General features: G+C 36.3%; 1 protein-coding gene across 1 annotated transcript in view; it reads left to right on the top strand.

Annotated features, from left to right (window-relative positions):
• The window catches only part of LOC133525445 (disheveled-associated activator of morphogenesis 1), a 105,501-nt gene that overhangs the window by 14,559 nt on the left and 63,073 nt on the right, over positions 1-27,869 (top strand). Inside the window, exon 2 of the mRNA XM_061861700.1 lies at positions 21,135-21,287. Within this exon, the coding sequence (XP_061717684.1) occupies positions 21,135-21,287 (153 nt within the window). The remainder of the gene's footprint in view (positions 1-21,134; positions 21,288-27,869) is intronic.

Genomic DNA, 27,869 nt, shown 5'->3' with positions numbered 1-27,869 from the left:
TCTTCTTCCTCGCGTTGTCCCGGCATTTTGCCACGGCTCATGGGAGCCTGGGGTCCGCTTGACAACTAATCCCAAGATTTGGCACAAGTTTTTACGAAAGCGACTGTCATCTGACCTTCCAACCCAGAGGGTAAACTAGGCCTTGTTAGGATTAGTCCGGTTTCCTCACGATGTTTTCCTTCACCGAAAAGCGACTGGTAAATATCAAATGACATTTCGTACATAAGTTCCGAAAAACTCATTGGTACGAGCCGGGGTTTGAACCCGCGACCTCCGGACATATTTCACCGATCATGGTCGTACCGTAGCTATAACTGCTGTACAGAAACAGAACGGGTAAATTGATTTACTACCCGAAGAAAACCTAACTGCAACTATTAAACTAGTGGCCCTGTGCGCTTTCGCTTTCGCAAACCGCCATGGCATCGCCATTAAAAAAAAATCTAAAAACTGAATCAACTATAAAATTCTTTATAATTATCGAACCTACTCACCAGAGTTGGGCATAATCAATTACTTTTGGAATTAAATTACATATTACATTACAGTAATCATGATTCCTTAGTGATCGATTCCTTTGGTAATCTAAATTACTGTAGTCAATCCCGCCGATTACTTGCGTAATTGATTCCTTCGGAATTGAATATATCTAACTACAAGTGTAATCGTGATTCCTCGGTAATCAATTACTCGAGTAATCTGATTACGTAATATTATCCAGACTAAATTACAATTACTTAATGTCAAAATAATTTCCTTCGTTTTTATCCCAGAAGACAAATACATTTTATGTGTGAAACTCTATAATTACTGTAAAATAATGATTATTTTGGAATCCAAGATGGCGGCCGTGCACTACGTGATAAAAATCGTCATGGATATCGTTTTATAGGTTTTCAGGAGTGGAGATTTCGAAAAATGATGCCCATTTTGGAATCCAAGATGGCGGCCATGCAGTATGCCATAAAAATCGTCATGGATGTCGTTTTATAGGTTTTAGGGAATACAGATTTCGAAAATGATGGCCATTTTGGATTTCAAATGGGCATAATTTTCGAAATCTGCACACTGGATACAAATAAGATGCATCTATATAGTAAATCGAAATATACTTTACGTCTGTAGTCAGAAATATAGCTTTATGTATAACAAAATATATTTTGAGGTAATCTGAAAGGAATCAAGTAATCCATTCATGTAATAAGGAATCTACACTGGTTCCCAATTACTAGTAATTTTAATATTCCAACAGATGATTCCAGATTCCTCAAATGTAATTGTACTTAGTAATCAGCTAGTCAGATTACAAAGTAATCTGGGAACCGGTAATCAGATTCCAAAAGTAATTTCGAGTAATCATGAAATCAGGAATCAATTACGAAATGCCCATCTCTGCTACTCACTAAGTTTGAAATAAAGAAATGCAACCTGAAGAGGAGAACATCCAGATAAAGGAAAGAATATTTGCACAAGCTAAAACGGACACCTTCGCTTTCCCTCGGGCAATGAATGGCCGAGTGTTTACTTCCAGATCAACGTTGCATTTCGAAACGACATAACAACATTAATCTACAATAGGAAGTTCAAGTAGCTTAACTCATAAATAGATTGCACAACATGTCAGTCGATACGCAACGATCAGTGCTAGATCCGGTTCCGATGCCGCCGCAGACGTAACCGTGTTGTGTGGTTTTGTTTTATTATTGGACACTGTGGGAAGTAATTCCCGTTTATACAATACATACTCATGTCGAGGTTTTTACAAGCTTTTATTTAACTTGCCCTGATAGTTCGTTAGTTGGTTATTTACTTACTTACTGCTTTGGCGCAGTGACCCGAAGTGGATCTTGGCCTCCGACACCAAAGACCGCCATGCTTCTCCGTCCAAAGCCGTTTCTGTCCAGTCGACGGCGCTGAGTTCGCTAAAGTCTTTTTGCACTTCGTCTCTCCAGCGGTACCCAGGCTAGGGCGTCCAGACGGTCTTCGGCCATTTGGAACTCCAGAGTACGCCCTGCAGACTTAGTCCTGGTTAGTTGGTTAGTGTGGGTCAAATCTGGGAAGCTAAATATGTCCCACTTCCCGATTGAGCTGAATCGCATGATAATGCAATATTATGATAATATGGAGCTGATCTGATGATGGAGACGGAGGTGGCCATGGGAACTCCGTGATGAAACAATGAAAACTAATTGTGTTTGGGGTTTTTAGAATTGTCTCGATGAGTATTAGTTGCAAAGAAAAGTACAGTCAGCGATAAAAGCTTGTACCAAAAATATATTTTTTTTTGCCTAAAAAATATTTTCAGATTTGAATGACAGTTATCAAATGTTGACAGGTTTGTGACGTTAGTTATGGACGAAATATCAACTTGCGATGTCGTAGGGAGATCATAATGTTTACTCCCTTTTGTTAACTATTGTCCCTTTCTAACAAACACAGATGTCAAAATGACGAGTAAGAACACACATCTGTCAAGTGTTTAAAGTTAGACCAAGATAAGTCTGCAACGATTGTGATAGCACACGCAGTGCAAGTGTTATTTAAACGTCAAACATTTATGAAATTATATACCTCAAATAACACTTCCACTGCGTGTGCTAACAAAATCGTTGCAGACTTATCTTGGTTTAACTCTATGAACGCCACAAAATTTTTTGTTATGTTATGTGAGAAGAATTCAGAAAACTATCAGAAATTGCGGTCCCGAGCTAGCTTAAGGATTATTATCCAGATTTTTGCTTTGCTAGTACATGTTGTCCTTCGCAACTATTCGTTTTATTAAGACATTAAAAAATATCCTTGATCTAGTTACCTAAAATTTTTTTCCGTGAAGTAGGTAGGTAAAGATTACCAAAAATGTATGTGCCCAAGGTACCTCTACAGAACCTATGCACTTGATCAAGATCCTTGACGTACAAACATTACCGTTATACGCCAATGTATTCGCAACTGCAGACAATCAGGCGCAGGCATATGCTGCCTCATTATCATTTTAAATATGATCGCCATCACCGAGACACGCCTTTTTAAAATCACGGACAGAGCGGTGACCCGTGGGTACAGTCAGACAATTGAATTCTAGACACAGACAGTTTTAAAAGCCGTTGAAGCTAGCAGATCTGGTTGAATAAAATTGAAATGGTTGTTTTTCGTGTATCCCGTAAGAATTAATTTTGTAAAACATAATAATCAACAAGTGAAGATTAAATTACCAATATCCATAGGTCAAGCACCGTATTTGACCGTATGTATGTTACAAAAACAGATAAAAAAGAGATTTATGTTTAAAAAATACAAATATTCATAAATTTAAACTGAAACCGGAGTAACGGGGACTCAGTCTCGTATTTCGAACGTGACGTCACGTTGGTTGTCCAGCGATTAAGTCCCGTTTCAGTTTTAACATTATCAGGGAAAACCGTGGTAGTTTAAAATTAGTCGTAATTTTTTTAAATACTTAACCTACCTATTTTTACTAACGTGTATACTTTTTACTCTTCCATGATAGTTACTTAATAAATCCCCTAATGACGTTGAATTTCTCGGAAACATTTCTGCGCAACTGCTTACATTGCGCTGACTGTATTTAAGTATATTTATTTCGCATTCGCGTCAGGGCTGAGTCGATTTTTTATGCACGCGCAACGTCGACCCACATTAGTTTTACGCACGACTTGCGAAAACAACGCATTGTCTCAAAATGTATTCCAGTTGTAAAAAAACGTAAAAGTAACTAAAGTAACTGCATTTTGTTTTAGTGCTTTTGGAAATGTTACTTAGACATCGTCCCAAACTTTCGCGATTTTCACAAGCTTTGTGTAAAGAAGGCTTGTATTTTGAGTTGTGCGACAAGCAGTTTCAACTTCAATTGTGGCTTTCCATAAGGCCTGAGGTACACTTATAAGTTTTGCTTACGTAAGTAGGGACACAGCTATACTATAGAGTGAGAGATGAATATCATTATCTCATTCTAACAAATAGCTTTGTCCTTACTTACGTAAGTAAAACTTACAAGTGTACCTCAGGCCTAAGAATAGGGTCCTTATGCACGTGGACGAGAGGATGGAAAGCCACATTTAAATTAAATCAGATTTTTATTCGTAGTAAATCATGCGTGTACAAACATGATCTACTCAACAAGTCTTCAATGCATCTTGACACATCAATAAACGTTTAAAAGTAAAGAGAAGTTTGTGTCCTTATGACTGTTCCCATCGTGGTGAAATGAATTTCATTTGAAACCATAGCTATTGCAATGCAGTTTAAATGTCGAGGTCAATATATAGCATGGATGACGAAATGTTTCTTATTATTCGACTATAATACGACAAAAACATCCCTGTGTATTACGAATTATTCAGAAGGGTGAATTTCACAGCTTCAATATTAAAACTTAATCAAAATTATAATTAATCTGTCAGTGTTAGCATTAAACTTGCAACCTAATGCAGAATGTCGACAGGCTGATAAATGTCTACGGTTAATTAAGTTCATGTTTATAACGTATCGTTTCGGGCTCATCTTCAATTCGTTTGTCAACGTTTTATTTATGGATGGATGTCTTAATTACACGACTGGAGACAGCACTATAATCAAATTATAACGACATTAAATTTATTGTCTTGTATATGCATAATATTTTGGTTAATTTATAAAAAACGAACAAACGTAAAATTTAAGTTAGGGGAAACTGGGGAGGGTTGATCACCCCTTTTGATTTTAGACTAAATTTTTTAAACTATTAGCAGTATTGAAAAGCTTTATAGACCATACGATTCAGAATTTATCTATTTATTAATACTTTGAATTAGAACAGAATTGTGTAACTATTTAGTCCATTATTTAAAGAAATGTCATAATGTAGACTTTTACCATGTGTCCCCTGTATAAGGGAGACATGTTTACCCCCGGTTGGGAGCTTTGATCCTGGGGGGGATCAAGTCTCCCAGGTTCTGGGGACACATGGTAAACAGATTTTTACCGTGTCTCCCCATACCAGATTCTCACAGCTTATATAACCCGAATCGGAACTAGCAATCCATCTAGAATAAGGAAAACACACAACGAACATATATATACTGTATTTTCCATTCTTAGCAGTTATATTTCCGCCAATAAGATGTCTTGATGCGAAGGGATCAAGTCTCCCATGCTTGGGGACACATGGTAAATAGATTTTAAGTGACAATGCCATAGTTTGAGGGTTGATTTCACGTTAATTTATTGAGTTGATCAACAGGAATTTAATCTATTAAGAAATCAAATGCATAATGATCCGTATTCTTTCAATTTAAAAAAAAGAATCTAGTTTTATTTTCGAAAAAAGAACACAAAACTGGTAATAAATTTTGTGCCATCTAAAAGTAAAAAAAATCAAAAAGAAGTAACAAACATAAAATTTCGTCTAACATTGTACACTTCTCTATAGAATAATAATTACAAAAAGTTAAATTGTTTATAAAGAAACTTCCAAACAATCATAATTATTACTGTAAATTGCTCTTGTTTATCATTACCACATTTGGTGATTCAAGTAACAAGCTAACTATAATCTCAAAAGTTTTAACAGTTTAGAAATGACTCATTTGCGAAATTAAACATCTAAGTAATAATCAACAACAATAGCTAGTACTTAGCCACATTATATTAATCAGTCTTCATCAAAAAGGACTAACTATTTGGCTTTAAACATCAAACTATATAGATAATACTTAAAGGTTATTTTAACAAGTTTACTTATTTGTCACATTATATGCACATGCTTATCACAAATAAATTCTCAAAAATTTGAGTATTCCAGAAACGTTTTACCAAAAGAAAACATTTTGCCAAATCTTTTTCTTCTTCGTTAGTTAATACTTGAGATCGCTTGTAGTTAGTTTCATATTGTATTTCTTCTGTCGATGCTTGTTGCTTCCTTGCATGCCGGTTTAAGGTCATAAGAGGCAGTACCTAGCAGACCAACTAATAGTTCTGATACAGCATTTTTTAATCTTTCCTTATATATTCGTTTTTTTTAACCTTCTCTTGTCGCATATTTTCGAGGCATGATTTCCTAAAACAATAAAAAATTACAGCTCTATGAAACGTTTTGTTCATTAATAGGTGGACTTGATCCCTTTAGGGGTAACATGATCCCGGGATCATGTCTCCCCCAAAGAAAAAGTCAAAGTCTCCCCATACATACTCAGGTTATAAAACATGCCGTGATCGAAACTAACGTTCATGTATTTCAATGAAATCAAAGTTAATTAACACTTCAATAAACAACAAATAGAATAAGCACAGTCACTAACAGCATTTCTATCACATTTTACTTAATAAATCCAGTTAAAACTTACCGAAAATTAAATACAGCACGCAGCAAATTTTTCATCGTCCGCCATTTGCAAACCACTGACTTGTTCCAAACGGCGCCATGACAGAACATGAAGTTAGGAACTAATTAATGAGTCTTGCTAGCGTAAAAAAACTGTATGACGTCTGGTTAAACTTGAAATGAAGATTACCAAGTGTCCCCTAGGGATCGACCCTCCCCACCTTCCCCTATAAACAACATAGGATAGGTACGATGTGGTGCTCAAGCGAACGTTTTTATATAAGAAATGCTTTCTGTAACCAAACACAAAAAAAGCAGTTTCATTATTTGCCAAGTGCATATTTTGATCAGAAACATCAGAATCCAGATCAGATCCAGTTTGGATTGTGAAAAGGGCTGTGGGTAATAAAATAATATATATATTGTTAATATAAAATAGTATTTTATACAATGGTGATATAATAGAGAACTTATCAGTCGAGTACCGTGTTTAGGTAACGAAGCCTGCTGAGTTGCCTTATTAAGGTACAAGATTGAAAAGCTTGATTATATCATTACTGTACACAATACTTTTTCTACAAGTCATCAAAAATAATACTTTTTTACTATAAAACCTAAATTATTAATGAAAATTGGTAAGTACTTCAGGAGACAAAAATTTAGGATAATAGACATAAACGCGTGACTATTTAGTCGCGTCCCGCGCCCGTTTAGATTTTTCTATAGGAGCGCGGCGGCATTAGATTGATAATTTTTTTAAATAGTTGACTACAGCGTATCAAACGAAATGAATATTATAGTTGAAGTTTGGATCCCATACATTAACAGTACGCAATTATAGTTTGGTTTACAAAAACATTTCAGCGTTCTTTTGCTCTCAAATAATGAACTAATGAACACAAGACTTATTAAATGATACAGACGTTAACTAAATTACCGCCGTCTATAAAAGTGTTCATATTCGTGCAGTTAGTATTACGAGTAGAATAGGCATTAGCGGGAGCGCTCGCGGGTATTCTGCTTCTCGCCAAAAACAGCATGTCAAGGTAAGCAATTCTGATGAATGTATTGTAATTAAGTTGTATTTATTATTTACTTTAATTATTTATATTTATTACACTTAGTGTTGTGAATATGAATTATACATTATAATATAATATATATTATTTTTCATTTCTCTCTTCTATGCTCTGAATGAGGGTCATTGTTGTTCTAAAAAGTATGCATAAAGTGATACGTTTCTGCACTTTACTTTCCAAGTACGATTTCTTGCTTTTTTTAACGATACGGTTTTAAATGGATTTGTTATACAGTCAACATCAATAGTAGCGGATGAAACAACGCGCCAAAAGTATCTGATATTCTGGATAACTTTTCCAAATATAGATAAATCTCTAAAATTTACATTCAAAAGTAAATCTTTTACCGTCTTAATCGTTCTTCACATAGAACCACCACATTTTGTTAAGCTGTTACAGAATGGTAGATACTTTTGAAACCTTGTTTGATCCGCTACTTTTGATGCTGACTGTACAATTTCCATTCTAATATTTAACTCCACATTCCATAAATAACGATACTTTTATTTAAATGTAAGTACCCTCAAAAAATGCTATAAAAATTATAAATAGTCATGTTTAAAAAAAGGACTAATAATTTACAAATTAAAAAGACAACAAAAATTAAGTTAATTTATGTTAATTCTCTTAAATATCATTTGATGAATTTACATAATAAATTGGCAAACGAAAATGAATGGAAACCTTGACACTTATCCTGTTCACTCGAGTGAAGCATTCCAAAAAGCAAATTACTCGAATATGTTATGTATGTTTAATGATGTTATTAAATGACCATCAATCAGAGCTTTGGCATTTTCGTTTTTTTTGAACAAATATGCTAACTTGAATTAGGTTTAGTGTAATTAACAGTTTAAATATTAAATAATTATTATAGGACATTATTACACAAATTGACTAAGTCCCACAGTAAGCTCAATAAGGCTTGTGTTGAGGGTACTTAGACAACGATATATATAATATATAAATACTTAAATACATATAAAACACCCATGACTCAGGAACAAATATCCATGCTCATCACACGAATAAATGCCCTTACCAGGATTTGAACCCGGGACCATCAGCTTCGTAGGCAGGGTCACTACCCACGAGGCCAGACCGGTCGTCAGACTCATAGAAACGGGACTTAATCGCGCATTAAGTTTTAAATTTACCTCCGACGTTTCGAGGACGGCGTTGTCCCCGTGGTCCCGGAGAAGACTGGCGAAAGTTGAGTTCTACATCTTCTAGCCGCGCGAGTTTTTCGAACTACCCGCACTTGGTCTTGTTTATTGACTTGAACATTTTGCGCACTAGGGATGTTACTCTGTCGACACACAACACTAACGATATTCGATTTATCATCAAACATTTTCAACAGTTTGGAATGACTCATGGAACAAGATGCATATAACTGCGTCGAAATATCGGGAGCTCGAAAAAAATACAAACGCTAATCACGGTCCATCGGTCCGATTCGAAGAATGAGATACGATACCGATAAGTTTTGATTAAGTTCTCATTTAGATATCGTTCGTTTGTATGTCGTATAATTGACAGAAGCAGTTCGATTCGATATTTGGGCAACCAATGTCACTTTGACGTTAGAAATATCGTAGATAGATCTTATTGGGATTACAGCGGAATCGAAATAAGCGTCAATTTTGACATGTCGTTTAGTTATCGATCTTTTAAAGATTTTTCCAAGCTCTTAAACGTGACTTAATCATTCTTCGAATCGGGCCGAAAGTCACGGTCGATTTAAGTCTAGGTGTAATTATGTAGTTAATGTGTTAATAATTTTTCAGCTACTTGTCTTTGAAGAATGATATAATGAATCATGCTTATTTTATGGCTTTGATTATTGGATACTAGTTATGTATTAAGTAGCATTAGTTTATAAGACTGATAACTTAACAGTCCTCACGCGATTGATTCATATAATTTAATTTTGACGCTTGTAGAGTCTTTGCTTGTAGAGTGTTTAGGGAGAAGCGCTTTTTGACCCTTACCGGTATTTATATATTAGAATTAAGCCTATTTGTAAAAAAACACCCTGAATATTTCACAAAGCGTTCATGCAAAGAAAATATCAGATCACAATATAAGTACAAGTTCCGAGAACTAGCACCTCAATATATAAAAAAAGTACGTTCATATCTGCTATTAATGTCTTCAACCATCTGCCAAACGAAATAAAAAGCCTCGAAGGAAATACTTTTAAAAGATGCTTAAAAAACTTTTTAATAGACAAAGTTTTCTATAATTTAAAAGAATTTTATAACTATGTAAATCTAAATGTATATTAAAATATAGTTTAAGATAAAATATTAAAACCTAGTTTAAGTTAATAATAATTGTATACCCGAGAAGGGTAAAACTGTTGATACTCATCAAAAAATGTACCTAATAGTCATATACAGTTTGCACAATAAATATTTCTGATTTCTGATTTTGCACCCCAAATCTTAATAGTAGTATAATTTGACCTTTTATTTCTCCAATGTATTATTTACGATAGAAATTATACATCTCTGTTATACTGTAGTAATTATTTATTTTAAGATTTTTTATTATATAATGTTTACCCAGGTATTCGCTGTTGTATTAATAATGTAACTACGAGTATGTATTTCTCATGTCACTATATGACTGTAAATGTTGTAGTAACTTGTGAAAGAGGCTTACTTACGGAATACATTTTTGAATTGATGGCTGAACGAATGGCTAGATAGGATAAGTGGAACAACGCAAAAAGACAAATTGTAATTGTTGTATGGTCAGACCATCGTCTACGCTGCTCGAAAAAAGCTTAGTCAGTAATAACCAGGGATCGGAAACCGGTATTTTTTGTATGGGAACGAAAACGGTATTTTTTCGTTCTTTGTTAATTACTTCATTTCTAATTAGGCAATCTAATTATACGAAGTCGTTATCTGAAAACACAACTGAGTCCTACATTTAGAGTATAAAATAAACCGAAATATATGGTTATTTCGATGTTTTTGCAAAAAACCGGTTCCGATCCCTGGTAATAACGCACCGGCTTCTCTATACTTTTCTGTTACTTCAAAGTGCATGTATGTACATACGTACCGTAGGCACTTGGTAATTCTACAGTTAGCGTTCTAAAATCCGGCAATCTACACAGCCGAACACCGGATTACGGAGCGGTTGCATTGTTCGGTAGGGCTACGTGTTCGTTTTCTTTTATTGAGGAAAACATCGGGTGCCGCATTACCGAGCGCCTACTGGACTTTAACAGGCTTTTGAAGTTGAACTACCTCATTAAAGTACAGTTACTAGAAACTACGGAAAAATCTATATAACTTTACTTACTTTTTAAAATCCAAATATCACGCGGAATGATGTAAATATGATAGAACTTCATAGTATATCATTTCCACAAATTATAATATAACCTTCATTTTGCTTTGCCGTATTCGGGTAATAAATTCGTAAATCAAGGCGGATCCCAAGTCTATAAAATACTAAATTAGTACAGACGTCCTTTCGAATTGCTCGCAGAGATAAGACACTTAATTGGACTTGTCGACCATTCATTTGTCCTTCCTTAACTACCCCGCTAGACTGCCGCTTTATTTATTTGCCCTTTTGTTCATAAGAAGGTTCACTTTGGGCCATTGACTTATATAATTACTTCGTAATTGGGGCCTTACGGGCATTAAGAATGGTGACAGAACAGCGGTGTCATGAACGAATTCGAGCCAATCGTGCAGTCTAATGCAACTAGTTGCGACCAATCGCGCGTGTGATACGAACTCATCAACCTATCGCGTTGTAGCATCCCGCCTAGGGCCTAGGCACACCAGACGAGATTGTTCGGTGGGAATTATATAAAGAACGGAATTATATATGATATATATTTTTCTTTTGAAATCTTTGCTTTGGGTTTAATGGAGAGAGACAATGTTTATTGATGTCAAAGTTTGGCTATATTTAAGTAATTGGTAGGTATTAGTATCGTGGCTAGATCATAAAATTTAATGCTATTTATAAAATTGTTCACTTTTCCGAACATATTAAGGTGGCTGCGTCTTAAAAAAGTTCGGTTGAAAGTAAGAATTACTGTTAGAAAATTTCATTTCCCCTAACAAATGACGCAGTTTTCCTTGTTTTCACTCTCATTTTCACCCTGTCTGAGCCGGGCACCAATGAACCTGATGTCCTTAGTTATCGAACGGCATTCGTAACTACTTAAGCGCTTTCAGCATCTTTTTTCGATCCAAGAGGAGGATGTTTACGAAAAAAGAGTGTTCTAAAGTACCTAGTTTCTTTTTATTAGAAAATTCTCCAAAATCGAATGACGCATTGGTTTCCTTGTTGACATTCGCTTTCACCGCATCCTAGCCGGGCACCCATGGACGTGACGGCCATGGCGATCGCGGCCCACTGACACGAACGTTTCACGGCCGCAGGAAAGCGCATTCAATACACTTTTGTTATAGCAGCCGATACACTTGGCTTTGAAAACGGTGGCCTCGGTGTGGAAAAGAAGTGACTCGTTTATTGGGGTTCCGTAGTTACCTAGGAACCATTATAGTGTTCCGCCATGTCTGTCCGTCCGGCCACGGCTTTGCTCCGTAATCGTTAGTGCTACAAAGCTGCAATTTAGCATTGATACATAAATCATGCATGGCGACAGAATAGTAAAATAGAAACTACAACAAAAAAAATTTGGGTACCTCCCATAAATTTTTTTTTCAAAACGAATATCTCTCCATCAACCATTTCTTTAGAAAGTGGATATTTTCCCCCTGTGTCCCTCTGTCTAACTTTTGAACCTTGGGTCCAAAAAAAAATCGTAAAATAAAAGCTTAAATACTTTCAATTAAAACTATAGCGAACATGATAGGTATAGCCGATTTTAAGTTATTGCTGTAATGTACATAATAATAACCTCCGTTTAGCCTATTCTGACAGAATGGTAACTACGTAACCTTACTCTGAGCATGGCCCGACGTGCTCTTGGCCGATTTTTTGCTGTATAAATAAGTTGGCAGACTCTAAGGACTGAGGACATGTTTTGTGCCGGATTTGAAACAGAAATAAATAGTTATTGATATTAAAATTGTAAATCGATTTTTGTAAATCTAAACATAAGCATGCATACGCTCACCATATCATAGTTAAATAAGTGTTAATTTCTCATGTAAGTGAATTGTAAATATTCTTATGAGAAAAATAAATTTCTTTAAACCGAAAAAGTTAAGTTTGGTTTATCCATTTATCATGTTATTATCACCTCGATAACCGCGTCTATCATACCCTTTGCCGGTTCGTTTTCAAAGTAAATCATGTTTGTAATACTTACAGGAAAAAAAAAAGATAATGATAAGTCGCTAGGTCGAAGCTCGCACAAGACGGCGATTTCTTATTTTTCCTTTACTCCAAAAATATCTACACAAAATGTTTTCCTTGTTATATTATACTCGTAGTACAATCACTTGTTGAGCCATTTAAGGTTCAAGTTAATTTGGATATCAATACTAACGGTATGAAATGTCCAATGTAAAGTAAGCCCTAAAAGGCTCAGCAATTAAAGTCCGCGACTGTACTTGCTTCTGATACTACTTCACGTAGCACCTTAAACATCACAGCAGATCGGTACATATCATCCGCTCGATCGGACTTGCAACATTTCGGCAAAATGTCGGCAAAAGTTCAAGCGAACAATGCATCGGTCTGTGTTGAAAGGATTCAATTGATCCGATGGGTGTGCATGGATTAATTTTAGGAATGTAGATTTAAATGTTTTAAATACTGTGTAATTTAGGAGGGAATAGTTTATTGTGACGTCCTTTTATGCGATTCATCTACAGAGTGGCGCGGCGCAAAAATACGTAGATAATGTTTTTTTTACTGCGACATATTGCTGATAATTTTAACATATTTTTTTCAACACCACGTCGGTAGAAAACAAGCATGCGGCCCGCCTAATGGTATGCAGTCACCGTAGCCTATATATGGACGCCCGCAACACCAGAGATAATACATGCGCGTTGCCGACCCTTTAAAAAACTGTACATTATTTTTTTGAAGTACCCCATACTGTAGCCCCTCGGGATAATCTGTGTATACCTACGTTTCTGTATCGAAGCTAAAGGAAAGGATATTTTGAAGATGTTTTTTTTTGTTGTAGTTAAACGATTTTAATTTTAATATTTAATGATATTTTGTTAAAGACTAATATGTACAAAATATTTGTCAACATATTTTTAAATGCAGTTAAATTTTCGAAAAAAAAACTACAGCATTTTTTGACAGATCTAAGAAACTACCTTTGTACTGTTAAATAAGTACGTCCCAAATAAACACATTTTGTAACATTACCACTTACAAGAGCCTTATAACAAATGAAATGCCATAATACCTTACTATTGATTTTCGCAATCGGAACAGTTAACTGAATAGCTTTCTCGTAACAAAAGTAATTCAATCTTATTGATTACACATTAGCGAATTGCTCTGCTAACTTTTAATATACTTGTGACATCATATAATTACTTTACGAGTACATATTGCAGCAGTGAGCGAGATGTGCTAGAACGACAAAACAAAATTAAAATAAGACAAATATTTTGTATTCATCAGAGCCGTCTACACACATTGAAAATACGAATATTGTACGATGATGAATTAATTTTTGATATAAATCCCGCTTCTGCCGATACCAATTTCACGTGGTGGATTTCCCCAATTTAATATTTTTTAAATATCAGTCCCACCAAAAACATTTTCATGTAAAATGTTGGCAAGACAAAACCATAAGGCCACTTCGCTTCACTTTGCTCGTCTGGGCTGGGCGGATATTTATGTTAAAGTTCGAATACTTCGAATACGTCTCAAATTTATGTATATTAAAACAACTTAAATCTAATTAAATTAAAAACTAAACTTAATTAAATACATACGCCTATAGATCGATACTAATTATTTAATTATATTTGGACATGGTTTAGCAAAGGCGATCACAAGATAATCCTGGAATCAGGCTTAGGCATTCAGATGAAAATGTTGATTATAACGGAAAGCTCAAATGTTATTGACAGATTCTTGTGGGTTGGATCCTTTTCCCCCTATTATAATAAAAAAAAAGATGTGATACTAATGTTCCTTAATTTCAGTCACTGGTCTAACTGTCCGCGCATCGACAGCGACTAGCCCCGGTTTTTTGCTTCGGTTAAGCGTGCGCGGAATTCCTGTGAGCCTGCCACACCGCTTCCTAATGAGTCGCGCCCGCTTGCGTAAGCGCACGCGCTGTCACTTTTAACTTACAAACTAGTTATTGGCTGTTTATTATGATTTACAAGCCTAGTTTTTCTTAGGGTTCAGTTGGCTTCCATCGAATTTATGATGATGTCAATGTCAAAAGTGTGGTCATAGAGTATGACGTTGTTCGGATGGTTACTTTTTGTTAAGTGATAGCTGGTTTTTACAAATAACCAAGATGAAATGACTAAGGAATGATTAAATGAGTTTCAAGATTAATTCTTCACTAGCTGCACATTTCCACATAAGGTCACTGCATATGCTATCAATATTGGGTACTTACTTTTTAAATAACATTAATGAACAAAAATGAAATAAATATTATATTCTCGAGACGACTCGCTATATTGTTAAAGATATGTATATGATTATATAAATTTTATGCAAAGTCGCATCATACTTTAAAATAAAACGTAAATTGATAAGATAACTATGAAAAATCGTAATAAATATTAAATCGGCATATTCTTAATTTTTCCTACATAGGCGATGGAGGGTGGGTTAAAAATGGCAAAAATCGTCCTACGTAATAAATGAATAGCGCCCAAGCATTAGAGTATGTTCCTAGAAAATCCAAGTAGTAAACATACCCACCTATACTCGACAATAGGTATATCTTTGCTGGGTTTCATTAACTTTCTAAATCAATATAAACGCCTCATTGATTTGGAATGCCCATAAAATTGTTATCTAGCTTTAAACCTAGCACTTAAGTTGTTAATATTCTTGTACGAGTATCACCTGAAGATCATTTAATTTACTTTAATACCTTACGTCTAATTATTGTTTTAGCTATACTGCTAGTGTGGAAATTTCTCTTTTAACATTTTAATTAAGCCACTTGGCAATAAAATATCCATGAATATATAACATACGAGAATAGATAATATTGTAAATTATGACTGTGCCAACTTTTACATGTTATTCGAGCGTGAATGCGAAAACAGTAGTCTTCTCTTATTTCAACATTAAACAACAGGTTTTGTCTGACCTTAACCCCGAAGGTGATAATACTGTTGGTATTTTCAAGTATCTAACATAACGTTCTCACGATATATTCAGGTCCTAATTTATCCTTATGGTAATGCTTTTCTCATTTTATCGTACAGAGATTGGCGACAAGATTCAGACATTAATAAATTGCCGGTTGCCTAAATGCGGCCCTGTCCTGCACACAGCATGTGTTGTCAAACGTATGCTGCAAGCATGGAATGCGTAAAGTTATCCTTCTACCCGTTTTTGAAGTGAAAACTTCTTTAGCGGCGCTGTGCACTTTTTGTGATGGGGAAAAAATGTTAACCTCGCGTCAGGTGTCACGTGACCGGCAGATTGAAAATTCGTAAGACGGACACATGACATCATGGTGACGTGCAAATTCAATGTCATCGAAGCCTGGTTACTTGGAAAAATCGTATGTCATTCAAGTGTGACATTTTATTTTCTTCATAATCAAAGTGTTTAATTTAATTCTTTCTGTAATGTGTAAATGTATAATGTATATGGAAATGATTTTCTGGAATAAATTTCATTCATTCATTCATTCATTCATAACGGTTAAAGAGGTTTAATCTTTGTTAATTGTGTTGTATTGTATCTGTGTTGTTGGGTGTCCATGATTGTAGATACTCAAATTTTTTCTTACCAAAAAGTTAAATAACAGAAAAGAAGCGTGATTGTTTTACTTAATATGATGGTGAACGATTCATTAACATTTACTGATTGCAGTAGTCCTGCTCACGTCTCATGAATTACTCTGTATATGTTATATATTAATACTAAAATTCGCATTTCAAAATATTTTCTACACTCATATTTATTTATGTAGGTATAATAGAGAATTATCTCTTTTTACAAAACTGCTACTCAATTTCTCCAAAATATCAAAAATTGCACAACGTTAATATTCAAGTTTTCACTTCTGCCGGCACTCCCGGAGTGCCACCCGATTTTTTTTTTAGAGTAATCGATATAGATTCGATATCGATACCTGCTGTACAAATCATTATGTATACATTATTAGCATTTATTATATAATTAGATTTAGCATTTTAATAGATATGTAATTATGCTTACTGGTGAAAACAACTATGTATTTATTCTAAGTTCTCGTTAAGTGAAATGTAAATTTCTTTAACCCGAATGCGACTGTTCAAAGTGTTCAAACCAAAATTTAAAGGCTATCTGAAAAGTGTCCTGGATACATGCCACTGTACAATTCAACTATCATACCTTTCAATGTGTCTCACACCTCATATCCTGGCGGCTTCACAATCAGGCACAAAGCGAATAGCGTAGGTGTGTAACTGACCTATCCCTCCGTGCCAAACGTTACCTGTCCAGTTAGTGCCGGGGTTCGGGCACCCGCTACTCCCGCTAACTTAATTTACGGGTGACGCTACGGAATAGGGGACATGTAGTCGTGAGTGAGGGGAGTAGATTGTCCATCTACGTCATTTTACAGGCATTGGGAGTAGGCGGGTTATGTGTACCTAGGTACAATTCTATCATACCTGTCAATGTGTCTCACATCTCATATCATGGTGGCTTCACAATCATGCACAAAGCGAATAGCGTTGGTGTGTAACTGACCTAGCCTCTGTGCCAAACGTTGCCCGTCCAATTAGTGCCAGGGTTCATCCGCTAGCTTGATTTACGGGTGACACAGCGGAATCGGGGACATCTCGTTGTGAGAGGCAGTCAACGTAATAATTTTAGGGCGGTTTCAGACTGACGTTTAATACGAGCGTACGCGTTCGAGCGTGTAAGCCAGTATAGACCAAATGTAGGGAAAAATAATGCGCATGTAAGCTCGTGAAAACAAGATATTGGAAAATGTAACGTACGTGTAATCACGTAACGCCAAAACGACCGTGTACGCGCAGAAAAAACCGCCTTTAGCGGCAACGCGCTTAGGTGGGCCAGTATGAATCTATTCTAAACGTGTTTCTGTTTTCATTAATAATACACTCTAGGTATCCGATGGCAATTAAATTATAACGTGTTACAAATAGATATTGAATATTTTATCGATTCATTGGTTAAGGATAACGTAACGCGTTAGCTAAATATTCGTTTAGGATTTCTCAGACAATACATGTAATAGACGTCGCTAAGTTAATTTGCGGTGGTAAGCGTGTCCGGGTTCTAATATTAAATATGCTATAAAATATCTCTTACACTAACAGTGCAACCTTTAATTGGTCCCCGTTTCGCTCATAAATTAACAGGCTGTCAAACCAAATGGCCCTACTGACAATAAAAATATTCATATAACTTGCAAAAGCATAAATATCTAATGCCGTTGCGTCAGCGGAAGAAAGTTCATCGACAAACGTTTTGCGGCAGTTATATATGCCGTAGTATGCCGCAGTATATACGTAGATTATTTCACTTTTCGTCGGGGATAGTGCAATACCGCGTAACTAACAAAGTCGTCAGAGTTAGAAATTCAAACAATGTACAAGGTAATTGAACCTTACTGCATTTGTTAGTTACGCGGTATTGCACTATCCCCGACGTTTTGCCACCTTTTGCCTTCCGAATAACGTTACACGAGATGCTGGGATGGGACTGCCGTAGTGGAACAAGTGAACTTATTTTCATCTCAGTAATTTCTTATTACCTTTTTGTTATATATATACTAGGGCGTCCCTTATTTAACGATTTTCAGAAATTAATAACGCATACCCCCTAATTCAGTTTATTTTATCCCAAAACACTCTGAAAATAAATTTCAGGTCATTCCTGTAACAGGAACCTGTGCCGACTTGCAACTAAAATTCCCATACAAATTACTATGGCGAAATTTGGTCAGACAGTAATTTGATTTTTTTTTATTGGCTTTCTGTACGCATCGAGATTTTTTGTGAAATAATGATTATACGGCAGTAGTATACGCGATTGATACGAAAAAAGTTATGAAAAAGAAAAAAAAATGGTTATTTTCATACATTGTATGGGAAAATCGCATGAAAGTCGGCACGGGTTGCAGTTACAGGAATGACCTGAAATTTATTTTTAGAGCGTTTTTGGATAAAATAAACCGATTTATTGGGTATGCATTATTAATTTCTGAAAATCCTTCAATAAGGGACACCCTAATATATACCACGTCGGTGGCAAACAAGCATACGGCCCGCCTGATGGTAAACAGTCACCGTAGCCTATGGAGGCCTGCAACTCCACAGGTGTTACATGCACGTTGCCGACCCTTTAAAAACCTGTACACTCCTTTTTGAAGAACCCCATACTGTACTCGTATACCCTCGGGAAAACCTCTTATTACCTTACTCATAAAATCTCTTATGAGCTGCTTAAATTTAGTTATATGGAGCATATGACAGATGGATGGTTGGGACAGTTTTCCGGTGGAAAGGCCATTATGCACAAGAAGCATAAAGACCCTTCTGTGATGGAAAGCCACATATTAACAAAGCGTGACTTACGTTTCTTGACGTAAAGTATAAACTAGGTAATTAAGCCTCTAGTTCATACGAAGCCATATATGGCAGTTATAATATTCAACTGTATTGGCAGCTATTAAATTTCTTTTTTTTTAACAAATAATTTTACTTTATTGGTACACCTCAGTAAAAGATACAGCTTAAAGAAAAAACAATTGATTAGTGATAGAGGCAGACAACAGGCGGTCTTATCGCTAAAGAGCGATCTCTTCCAGACAACCTTTGGGTAGTACCATGTACTCAGAGGGGTTAAGCTTAAAATAAAATACAATCGAATCATGACGATATTAATCCCACCTTTAACTAGAGGCTGTCATATTATGTATGTGGGTATGCAGCGGACTTGCATTTGTGAGGTCTACCTGCCTCTAAAAATATACAGTCAGTCATTGCTCCATCTCGTTGTTTTATTGAAGTGTTCCCTATACTTTTACATGGCGCAGTCGGTTAAAGTGATAAAAAGTGCATAATTTAAAAAGCAGAAGACAAGGAAGTGAAGATAGTAAGAAAATTCGGAAAAAAAAAACAAAACAAAATCAATTTCTGTCTCTGTATATTGTCTGGATACCAATTTATATTACGAATAGATATGAAATCAAGTCTGTATTTTTACATTTGCGGCACAAGCAACGCATACGGTTGTAATCTTATTTACTGATCGTTATCTTAAAACGACTTTGACACTAGCACCTGTGTGTTTTTGTCACTTTCACCCTCCCCAACGTTAAGTACTATTTAAGGTGTTAATGTGCCAAAAAGTGAAGTAAAAAAACTTACTGGCTCGTTGAGACGTTGGATTTTTGATATATTGCCTAATACGAATAATATGAATTCCGTAGAAAGATCAAATGCCGAAATGTACCAAAATCGCTTTCGGTTTCTCGACTTTAAGCCGTTATGTTGTATGAGAGAAGATCGCGTGCGCAGCTCCGTCCTTGACTGCGATCCGAGGCGTGTAATTCAATTGATATGCTCTTGTTTTAGTCGTAGGAAAGAAGCGCTAGGTCAATGGCACACAAGTTGATACTGTATTATCTATAGTATCTTTGGCACAAAAACTTGGAATTCGTGATTTGAAAGTGGAGGAGTGGGGGTTCATTTCGCTTCTTCAGACATTGTGCACATTGTCAGACATGTTGTTAAGAAAGTATAATTTTTTCCTAGAATAAATAAACGTACTCTTACACTGGTCATATAACAGTATTTGAAATAACCGTGTCTAGATTTATTTTACAATTCATATCCGATCTGACTCATCCGACCGCTACCAACAAATCTTTACTTATCTTCCTTCCATCTTACAATGATTAACCTTATCATTCTTAAATCTTCCAGTTGGATTTCTCAACGCTACTTGATTTACTTCACATCAAAAAATAACAATTAGCTATTTATTAAACAAACTTCAATTTAGCAAAGAGTTCTATCAAAGGTCGAGCACCTCTAAAGGCCAAGCACTTTACGAATTAAACTTTTGTTTTCTATGCTAAGCACTTCTTAATGGATTTGTTGACGCCTATCAAAAAGGCAAGGGCAGTGAACGAAACCATTGCGATTGATATCTATTTTATATTTACCAATTCTTGCTATAGAATGTCGTAAGCAAGGTCATTGGAATTAAAAATGAGACATTTTGCTAAAGCTTCTATAAGTGAGAAAAGGGGTGATGTGGCACTTTTAAGGCAATGTTAGGGGCATGGTCATGGTAATTTTCGCGTAGTACAATTAATATTTCCACCTGATAACTGTCCTTGCGTTTACAAAAGTGAAGTAAGAGATTTAAAATATGATAAGGGAGATAAGGACGAAGTCTGACCCTGAATGATCTGTAATGTCGTTCGTCCTGTAGCTTTAATGTACAAGTGAAATGGCAATTTAGAAAATGGACAAATATGAGCCTACGAACGTTCACATTCTTATTGGCAACGTCGCTTTTACTCCTCCCTCCTCAGTATTTGTGGACGATAAATCTCATGTTCAATTTTATCTTCTTTCCAGGGCCTGCCATCGTGGTCGCGCGGGCTGGAGGCCGCAGAAGCAGCCCGCGCGCGCCTCGTGCGCTGGGCGTGCGGCGAGGCGCCCGAAGAGCCCCCGCGCAAGAAGATGCCGCACGCGCTGCGCAAGCGGTGGCCGCTGTGCCCATGTTTGCAGGTCAGTGTGTTGCTCTTATTCTAACAAGCCAGGAGGTCTGATGTACCTCGTGCGCTGGGCGTGCGGCGAGGAGGCGCAAGAAGATGCTGCGGCAAGCGGTCGCCACTGTGCCCGTACTTGCAGGTTAGTATGGTGTTGGCTTCCTCATTTCTAGTTCCTTAAGTTACAAGTATATCATTATAGCACTGTAACGTAAGTTGAGCTTGTGTCACAATTTATTTTTTCCTATAAGTATTACCCACATCCGGCTACACTGAAAGAAATGTTTGCATAACTGTAACAAAATTTTGGTTACTGTTTACACAAAAATTGGGACTTGCGAACTATGTGTTATATGTTACAAAACCGTGTTTGGCTATCAGTGTTCAGGTACTGGGTATACACTACAAAATAAGTTTGTAAATTTATGCAAAGTTTATTTTCTTATAACCGTAGTTTAGTTATTTAGTAAAGTTACAAAACCAGATCGGCTATCTATTTTTTTCAGTGTAATGCCTTTCTGTCAAAACTTTAGCGACACGTAAGGCTTTCCTCCTAATACGATGCCCTTACTAAACTTATCATCATACCAATCATCTTGAACTTAGGTCATCCATCTATTTTGTCTTAGGAATAGTAAGTGTTTTGAAACGGTGTCTTTACTAGTACTCTCAGAAAGTGATACACACATCTCTAATACAGTCATTGCGGCTTAGAGATGGGTTGTGATTATATCGCGTCAAAATTTTCTCCCCAATCGATTTATCTTCTGAGGATATTCAATTTTGCAAACGGACTGCTTCCACAGGTTCCTTTATAAGATATTCCGCGAAAAATCAACTAAACCAGTTGATCGCTGGCTGCTGGTGTTCTGAGGCCAAGACGTTTATTGGGGAAGTGGGCAGACGTCTGAGAGAGAGTGGTCATGACCCTCGCTCTGGGTCGTTCTTTATGCAAAGGTTGTGCATCGCGGTTCAACGTGGCAACGCGGCGAGCATGTTGGGCACCTTTGCATCTGGAGGGACGCGGGGCGCATTTCGGTAATAGTTTTTGTGTTTGTTAGTTTTTAATTTAGGTTCACATTTTTGTAAGTAGATTTTAAGATTTTCATTTTGTATCTTTGATTATCATCATTATTTGTTAGATTAGTATTATGGAATAATATTTACATCAATAAATTACTAAACCAGTCTACTAGATTTTTTTGTTTTCCTTATTTCTTGAAAACGTAACTAACCATAATTCATTGTGCCTATGTACCTAATTAATATTTTGTAAATGTCAAGTAGTTTTAATATAGGAATCTTACGTAGACACATGCGTAGGTAAAATCTCTAGGAATATCAGAACCTGTTTTAAATCCTTAATTGTCATCAGTCGCCTATTTTAATTTCAAATACCGCAGTTCATTAGTAGTTATCTTAATATTTATGGTTTCGGCCTTTATACCGACATTTTCCGTTCAGACTGTTTCCCAACGACTTTAATTGACTCTATTCTTTAGTATTTAGACCTTGCTTAACCTACTTATGTAGAACTGTCTAATCTATCATATTATTCGTGTTATCGTCAGGAAACTTGAATAAATATTCGAACGGCAAGCCAAACAGACCAATTCGAACGTAATTCGAATGATATTTGAATCATGTTATTTAGTTAATGTACGTCTAGCCTGCGCTAAGTACGAGCGAAATGCACGGTAATTGAATGACATCAGTTAGATTTCATTATTATATTCAAATTGACCTGAAAGTCGTATAAATCTATACGAAGCTTATTTAGTATGCTTAGTGCAATCAAACAGTGTTTACATCATAATACTATCCATTACAACTCTTCAAATGGAATCTTTGAGCGATTAATTGTTATTCACGCCTCTCATTTATAGAGATGCCTAATCGTTTTATTTCCTGACTGCATTTGCTTATCGAAATGAAGATGACTAATAATTTTAATCGGACGAACCCTTCGAAGAGGAGCTGCGAACGGCGCCATTATCGCGTTTGTGTGGCTGCCTCAAGGCGGAAAGCGACCCTGCAAATGTCTCGTACACTTGCTAAAATGACATGAAACTTGGCATGGACATTCAAGTGACATATCAATGACTGGTACAGCCACAGACTATTCTTGATCCATCTACGGTTCAAACTAATTTGGCTGTCAATATTAACGGTATGAAATGTCCTATGGGAAAATCGCAGCCAAATAACACTAGACCCTACTCATAGTGTTGTGTTCCTGCCGGTAAGTAAGGTTGCCAGAGCTCAACGAGGGGTGGGAGGGGGTTAGGGTCGGCAACGCGCATGTAACTCCTCTGGAGTTGCAGGCGTACTTAGGCTACGGATACTGCTTACCATCAGGCGGGCCGTATGCTTGTTTGCTACCGACGTAGTATAATAAAAAAATAAAAGTAATCCCTAAATGGCTCGACAATTAAATTCCGTGACTGTACTAGTTTTCGTTGCTAGGAATTGTCATAGAATCTGTATTTTAGCTGTATTTTATTTGCACTTATTCCTTTTTTTTGTGCAACAATAACAAATACTAGGTATAGATATCTTCTTCTTTCTTCTTTTCCTGTCCCTCTTCCCATGTCTGTCCCTGGGGTCGGGTCTCCATGTATGTCTACGCCAGAGCTGCTCTGTTCTGGCTTGTTTAGAAAAATGTTTTTTTTTTTTTTTTTTTTGCTTAAAATTGAAGTAGGTAACATATATCTATTATATTTAATATTCATGCCAATTTTAGTTTTATTTGAGCTTATCGTTTTCAAAACGACAGCATAATTTCGATTGCATGGAGCGGCTTTTTGGCTTCGTGAGAACCTAGCATATGGCGCTTATGGTAAACAATTGATTGACAATTCTTAAACCATATTGCGAAGACATAAGGTATACGGTTGGTTAATTTAGGGTATTGCTATGATTACTGCGTAGGCGTCGCTATATGATTTGTCGCTACTGCATTTGTGTCAAAGCGAGATACTTTATTCTTCGATTCGACTCGATCGATCTTCAAAATCGGTCACGCTTACGCCTCCAGTATAAACGATTATATTCATTTTTATAACGGGTATCATGTTTTGTCACACGTTTAATGGATACACGTTATTTGTGTCAATTGGCTACTAGTTCTTTTAGTAAGATTTTGATGATTCATAGACCATGTTTCAACAATCCATGTTTCAACAATCCATGTTTAAAAACTTTCCTTGCCAGACATTGCCAGTCTGTCTACGATTCGGTTTGTTAACAATATGCAAATTTTGTGTTGTGTTCAATGTTCAAGGTCTTTTGAGCTGAAACGACACTTAATAGGTAACTTTATGTATTTATTTTTACTTAGGTATAGTCTATAACTGTATGTGTCTATTTGGCCCAATGGTTGACTGGTAAGGTATGGCATTAATAATAACATTATTTATTTCAGGCAAAGCCCATAAAAGTGTTAATAGTACAAAGCGTAACTTAGAAGACTATTCTTAATAAATACAGAAATCACAAAACACAGACCGGATGAGGATAAAAATAAAAATATTTTAAATTAAGTCCGCTATTTGTACTTTTTTGTATTGTGCAATAAAGGTAAAATAAATAAATAGTGTCAGAGTTCGCCATTATAACGTTAGTCAAGTACTTGACTACAAGCGGCATCGATATTATTGAATCAAAACAGCAATACTTGGTTGAAGTGTCACTTTTGTTAGGTATGTTTATTAATTTATTTAAAATGGCATCTTAAGGTACGTATGTACAGATAATGCAGCTACAGCTGATTTGTAAAAAAAATGGGAAGAGTTGTAGCTACTATAATTTATTTATTTCACATTAAAAAAATGGCTCCGATGCCTCCTGGAATCGATTCGTAATACTTAATACACGTGACCATATGAAAATATGGTGACACGCGACCAGGTAACCTGACTACAGGATTACAAGCGAGAACGTATAGATATCGCATAGCGATTAGGTATCCGTTACCGCTATCGAGTTGCGGCGGCGCGGGATTTTGCATCGGGCTTTCACCAGCGAGTGCAGGGTCTGAAGGTCTATGGTGTTTGTGACCTTTACATTTATAGCACCCCTGCTAATAGAAGCTTGGATAGGGGCCCACTGATTACCAGTTCGCCGGAAGATAACGGCCTAGCTGGCAGTTATTCGCTAAAGCTGACAATCTCGAATAACTGACAGGCCGATATAGTCCGGCGAACTGGTAGTCAGTGGGCCCCATAAAACCTTGTCACTTTTTGACAATACTTAATAAAAAGAACCAAGTTATGCTATTCTTACGTGACAAACGTGACTAATGATATAATCAAATGTGAACTATAACAAGCATATCGCCCTTCCTATAGCGGTTCGTTATCTTGTAATATATTAGCAGTGATAACTTGTAGAATAGGATGCATAACGAACTCGCGCATCTAGGTATAATGTTGTTCTTGCTAAACATTTCACAGAATCTCTATATGTTATGCGTATAACGTTACAGTTTTTAGTTGGACATGTGTATGGTTCATTTCATTACATCTACAGAATATACTTATAGTTATTGAAAAATAAATATTCTGTAGGTACGTGACAGGGTAAACAATTTAAGTCTGTCACCGTACTAGTTATCTTAAAAAGAATGTACCACGTTTTACCTATTGATATTTCATGTAACTTTCGTTTTAGCTCTAAACTTGATGTTATTGAGGCTAGCTTTCATCTTTAACTCTAGGCTAACCTTTAGTCTAAATAGCATCAATAGAATGCTTTCGCTCTTTTCGCTTGAAATGTAAATAATGTTTTGTATTTATTCTTTCATTCATTGTGTATCGAATATTTATACGATGTTACCCACGGCGGGATACGTTGCAGCGAAGTTGTCCAATAGGACTAAACTAAATTTTAGGAATAGAACAAAATTTTGTTTTTGTACAAATGTGAGCATTTTAGGAGCATCTACGGGTCCATTATACATAACTCCTATAACTTGAATCTCCATATATAAATTTGAGATTGTTCACACGGTAAATAATTTCATGAAATGCTCGGTTCACCATTTTGTTTAGAAAAGAAACTTAAAATCTGTCCAGTAGGGCTAAGATGGTCGGCTGTTTATCATATGTCACGTTCTAACAAGTATGTAAGTGAGAAAGTGACGCATGACATGACAGGTGATAACAATGCGACCATGATACTGCTGGTGTTGCAGTAAAGATAAAGATATTTCATCTGTAGTCATTACATTACCTAGGTATCACGATCCCAGTCAATACATTCCACTTTTCAAGTTCCAGAACACCTTACATTGAAACAGGTATTATGTACACCGCCGCAGCTCACAACCACTTCGTTCTTTACGACTGCGTTATGACAGCCGCTGCTGCTTTGAATTATGTGATAATTAAACGATTTATAGCACTATGTTTGAATAACTTGAATATAGGGTCGTCTCGCTCGTGGTCTTTAATGTGGTCTAGTCAGATCACCTCATGCTGCTGCGTTTAAGACTAGATAGTGCTTAATTGGTGACCACATGTTAGTCACCGATCGTCACAATCGAAATCTGCTTCCTTACAACCCCCAATTCGACTACCATTACGATTATCACAACAAAATGATTTGGCGTCAACTTATTTGAAATCTACACCCAGGGATCGGAAGCCGGTATTTTTTGTATGGGAACGAAAACGGTATTTTTTCGTTCTTTGTTAATTATTTCATTTCTAATTGGGCAATCTAATAATACGAAGTCGTTATCTAAAAACACAACCGAGTCCTATATTTGGAGTATAAAATAAACCGAAATATATGTTTATTTCAAAAAACCGGTTCCGATCCCTGTCTACACCCCTAAAATCCTCAAATCTTCAGACCAAGCGGATCAAGATCGCGCTTTTCATAAATTGGTATTAGTAACGAAAATTACATTTTGATAACTCGGGTGACTTTTTTTGAATTTAAAGAATATCAAATATTCCCTTACGATTTCGATACGATTTTACACGCGGGCCCTTGAATCGATTCAGTACCTGGCAATTGTACGGGATCTTATTTAAACGGAAATGAAAACCAAAGCAGAACCGAAACTTAGCTCCCATTTCGCTGACACTGACCGATTGTCAAACTAAGCCTCACTTTCCACCCATACATCATTATGCCATTAATTAAGGCATTCAGCCCACAATGCTAGGGCCGGCCCTGCAAACCTGTTCGATTGGAAAGCGGTGATGTCGGTCAATACATATTTTAACGCGCGGAGATGCGTTCGAGCGGCTGGCCACGTGTTTTGCGAAATTGGACGTTGAGTGCGAGGAAATTGAAGAGCCCTCGTACTGGTATGTTTTTGAAATTCTCCAAGGTAAAACATGATTAAAGCAAAAACGAATGGCAAACTTTTTATTTTATTTCTATAACTGCAGCAGAAGGTCGCATATGTGTCAATTCGCATTTTTCTCTACGAACCTACTGGTTCGGTTAGATCTAATTTGAGCCGTGTGATTTTTTTTTTATCTACTTAAGTGAATCTTCTTCCTCGCGTTATCCCAGCATTTCGCCATGGCTCATGGGAGCCTGGGGTCCGCTTGAAAGCTAATCCCAAGATTTGGCGTAGGCACTA

This window comes from Cydia pomonella, chromosome 15, assembly GCF_033807575.1.
Source record: "Cydia pomonella isolate Wapato2018A chromosome 15, ilCydPomo1, whole genome shotgun sequence".
In the NCBI taxonomy this organism is placed as follows: domain Eukaryota; kingdom Metazoa; phylum Arthropoda; class Insecta; order Lepidoptera; family Tortricidae; genus Cydia; species Cydia pomonella.
Note: the sequence above shows the minus strand (reverse complement) of the source record. Positions and strands in the feature narration are given on the sequence as shown.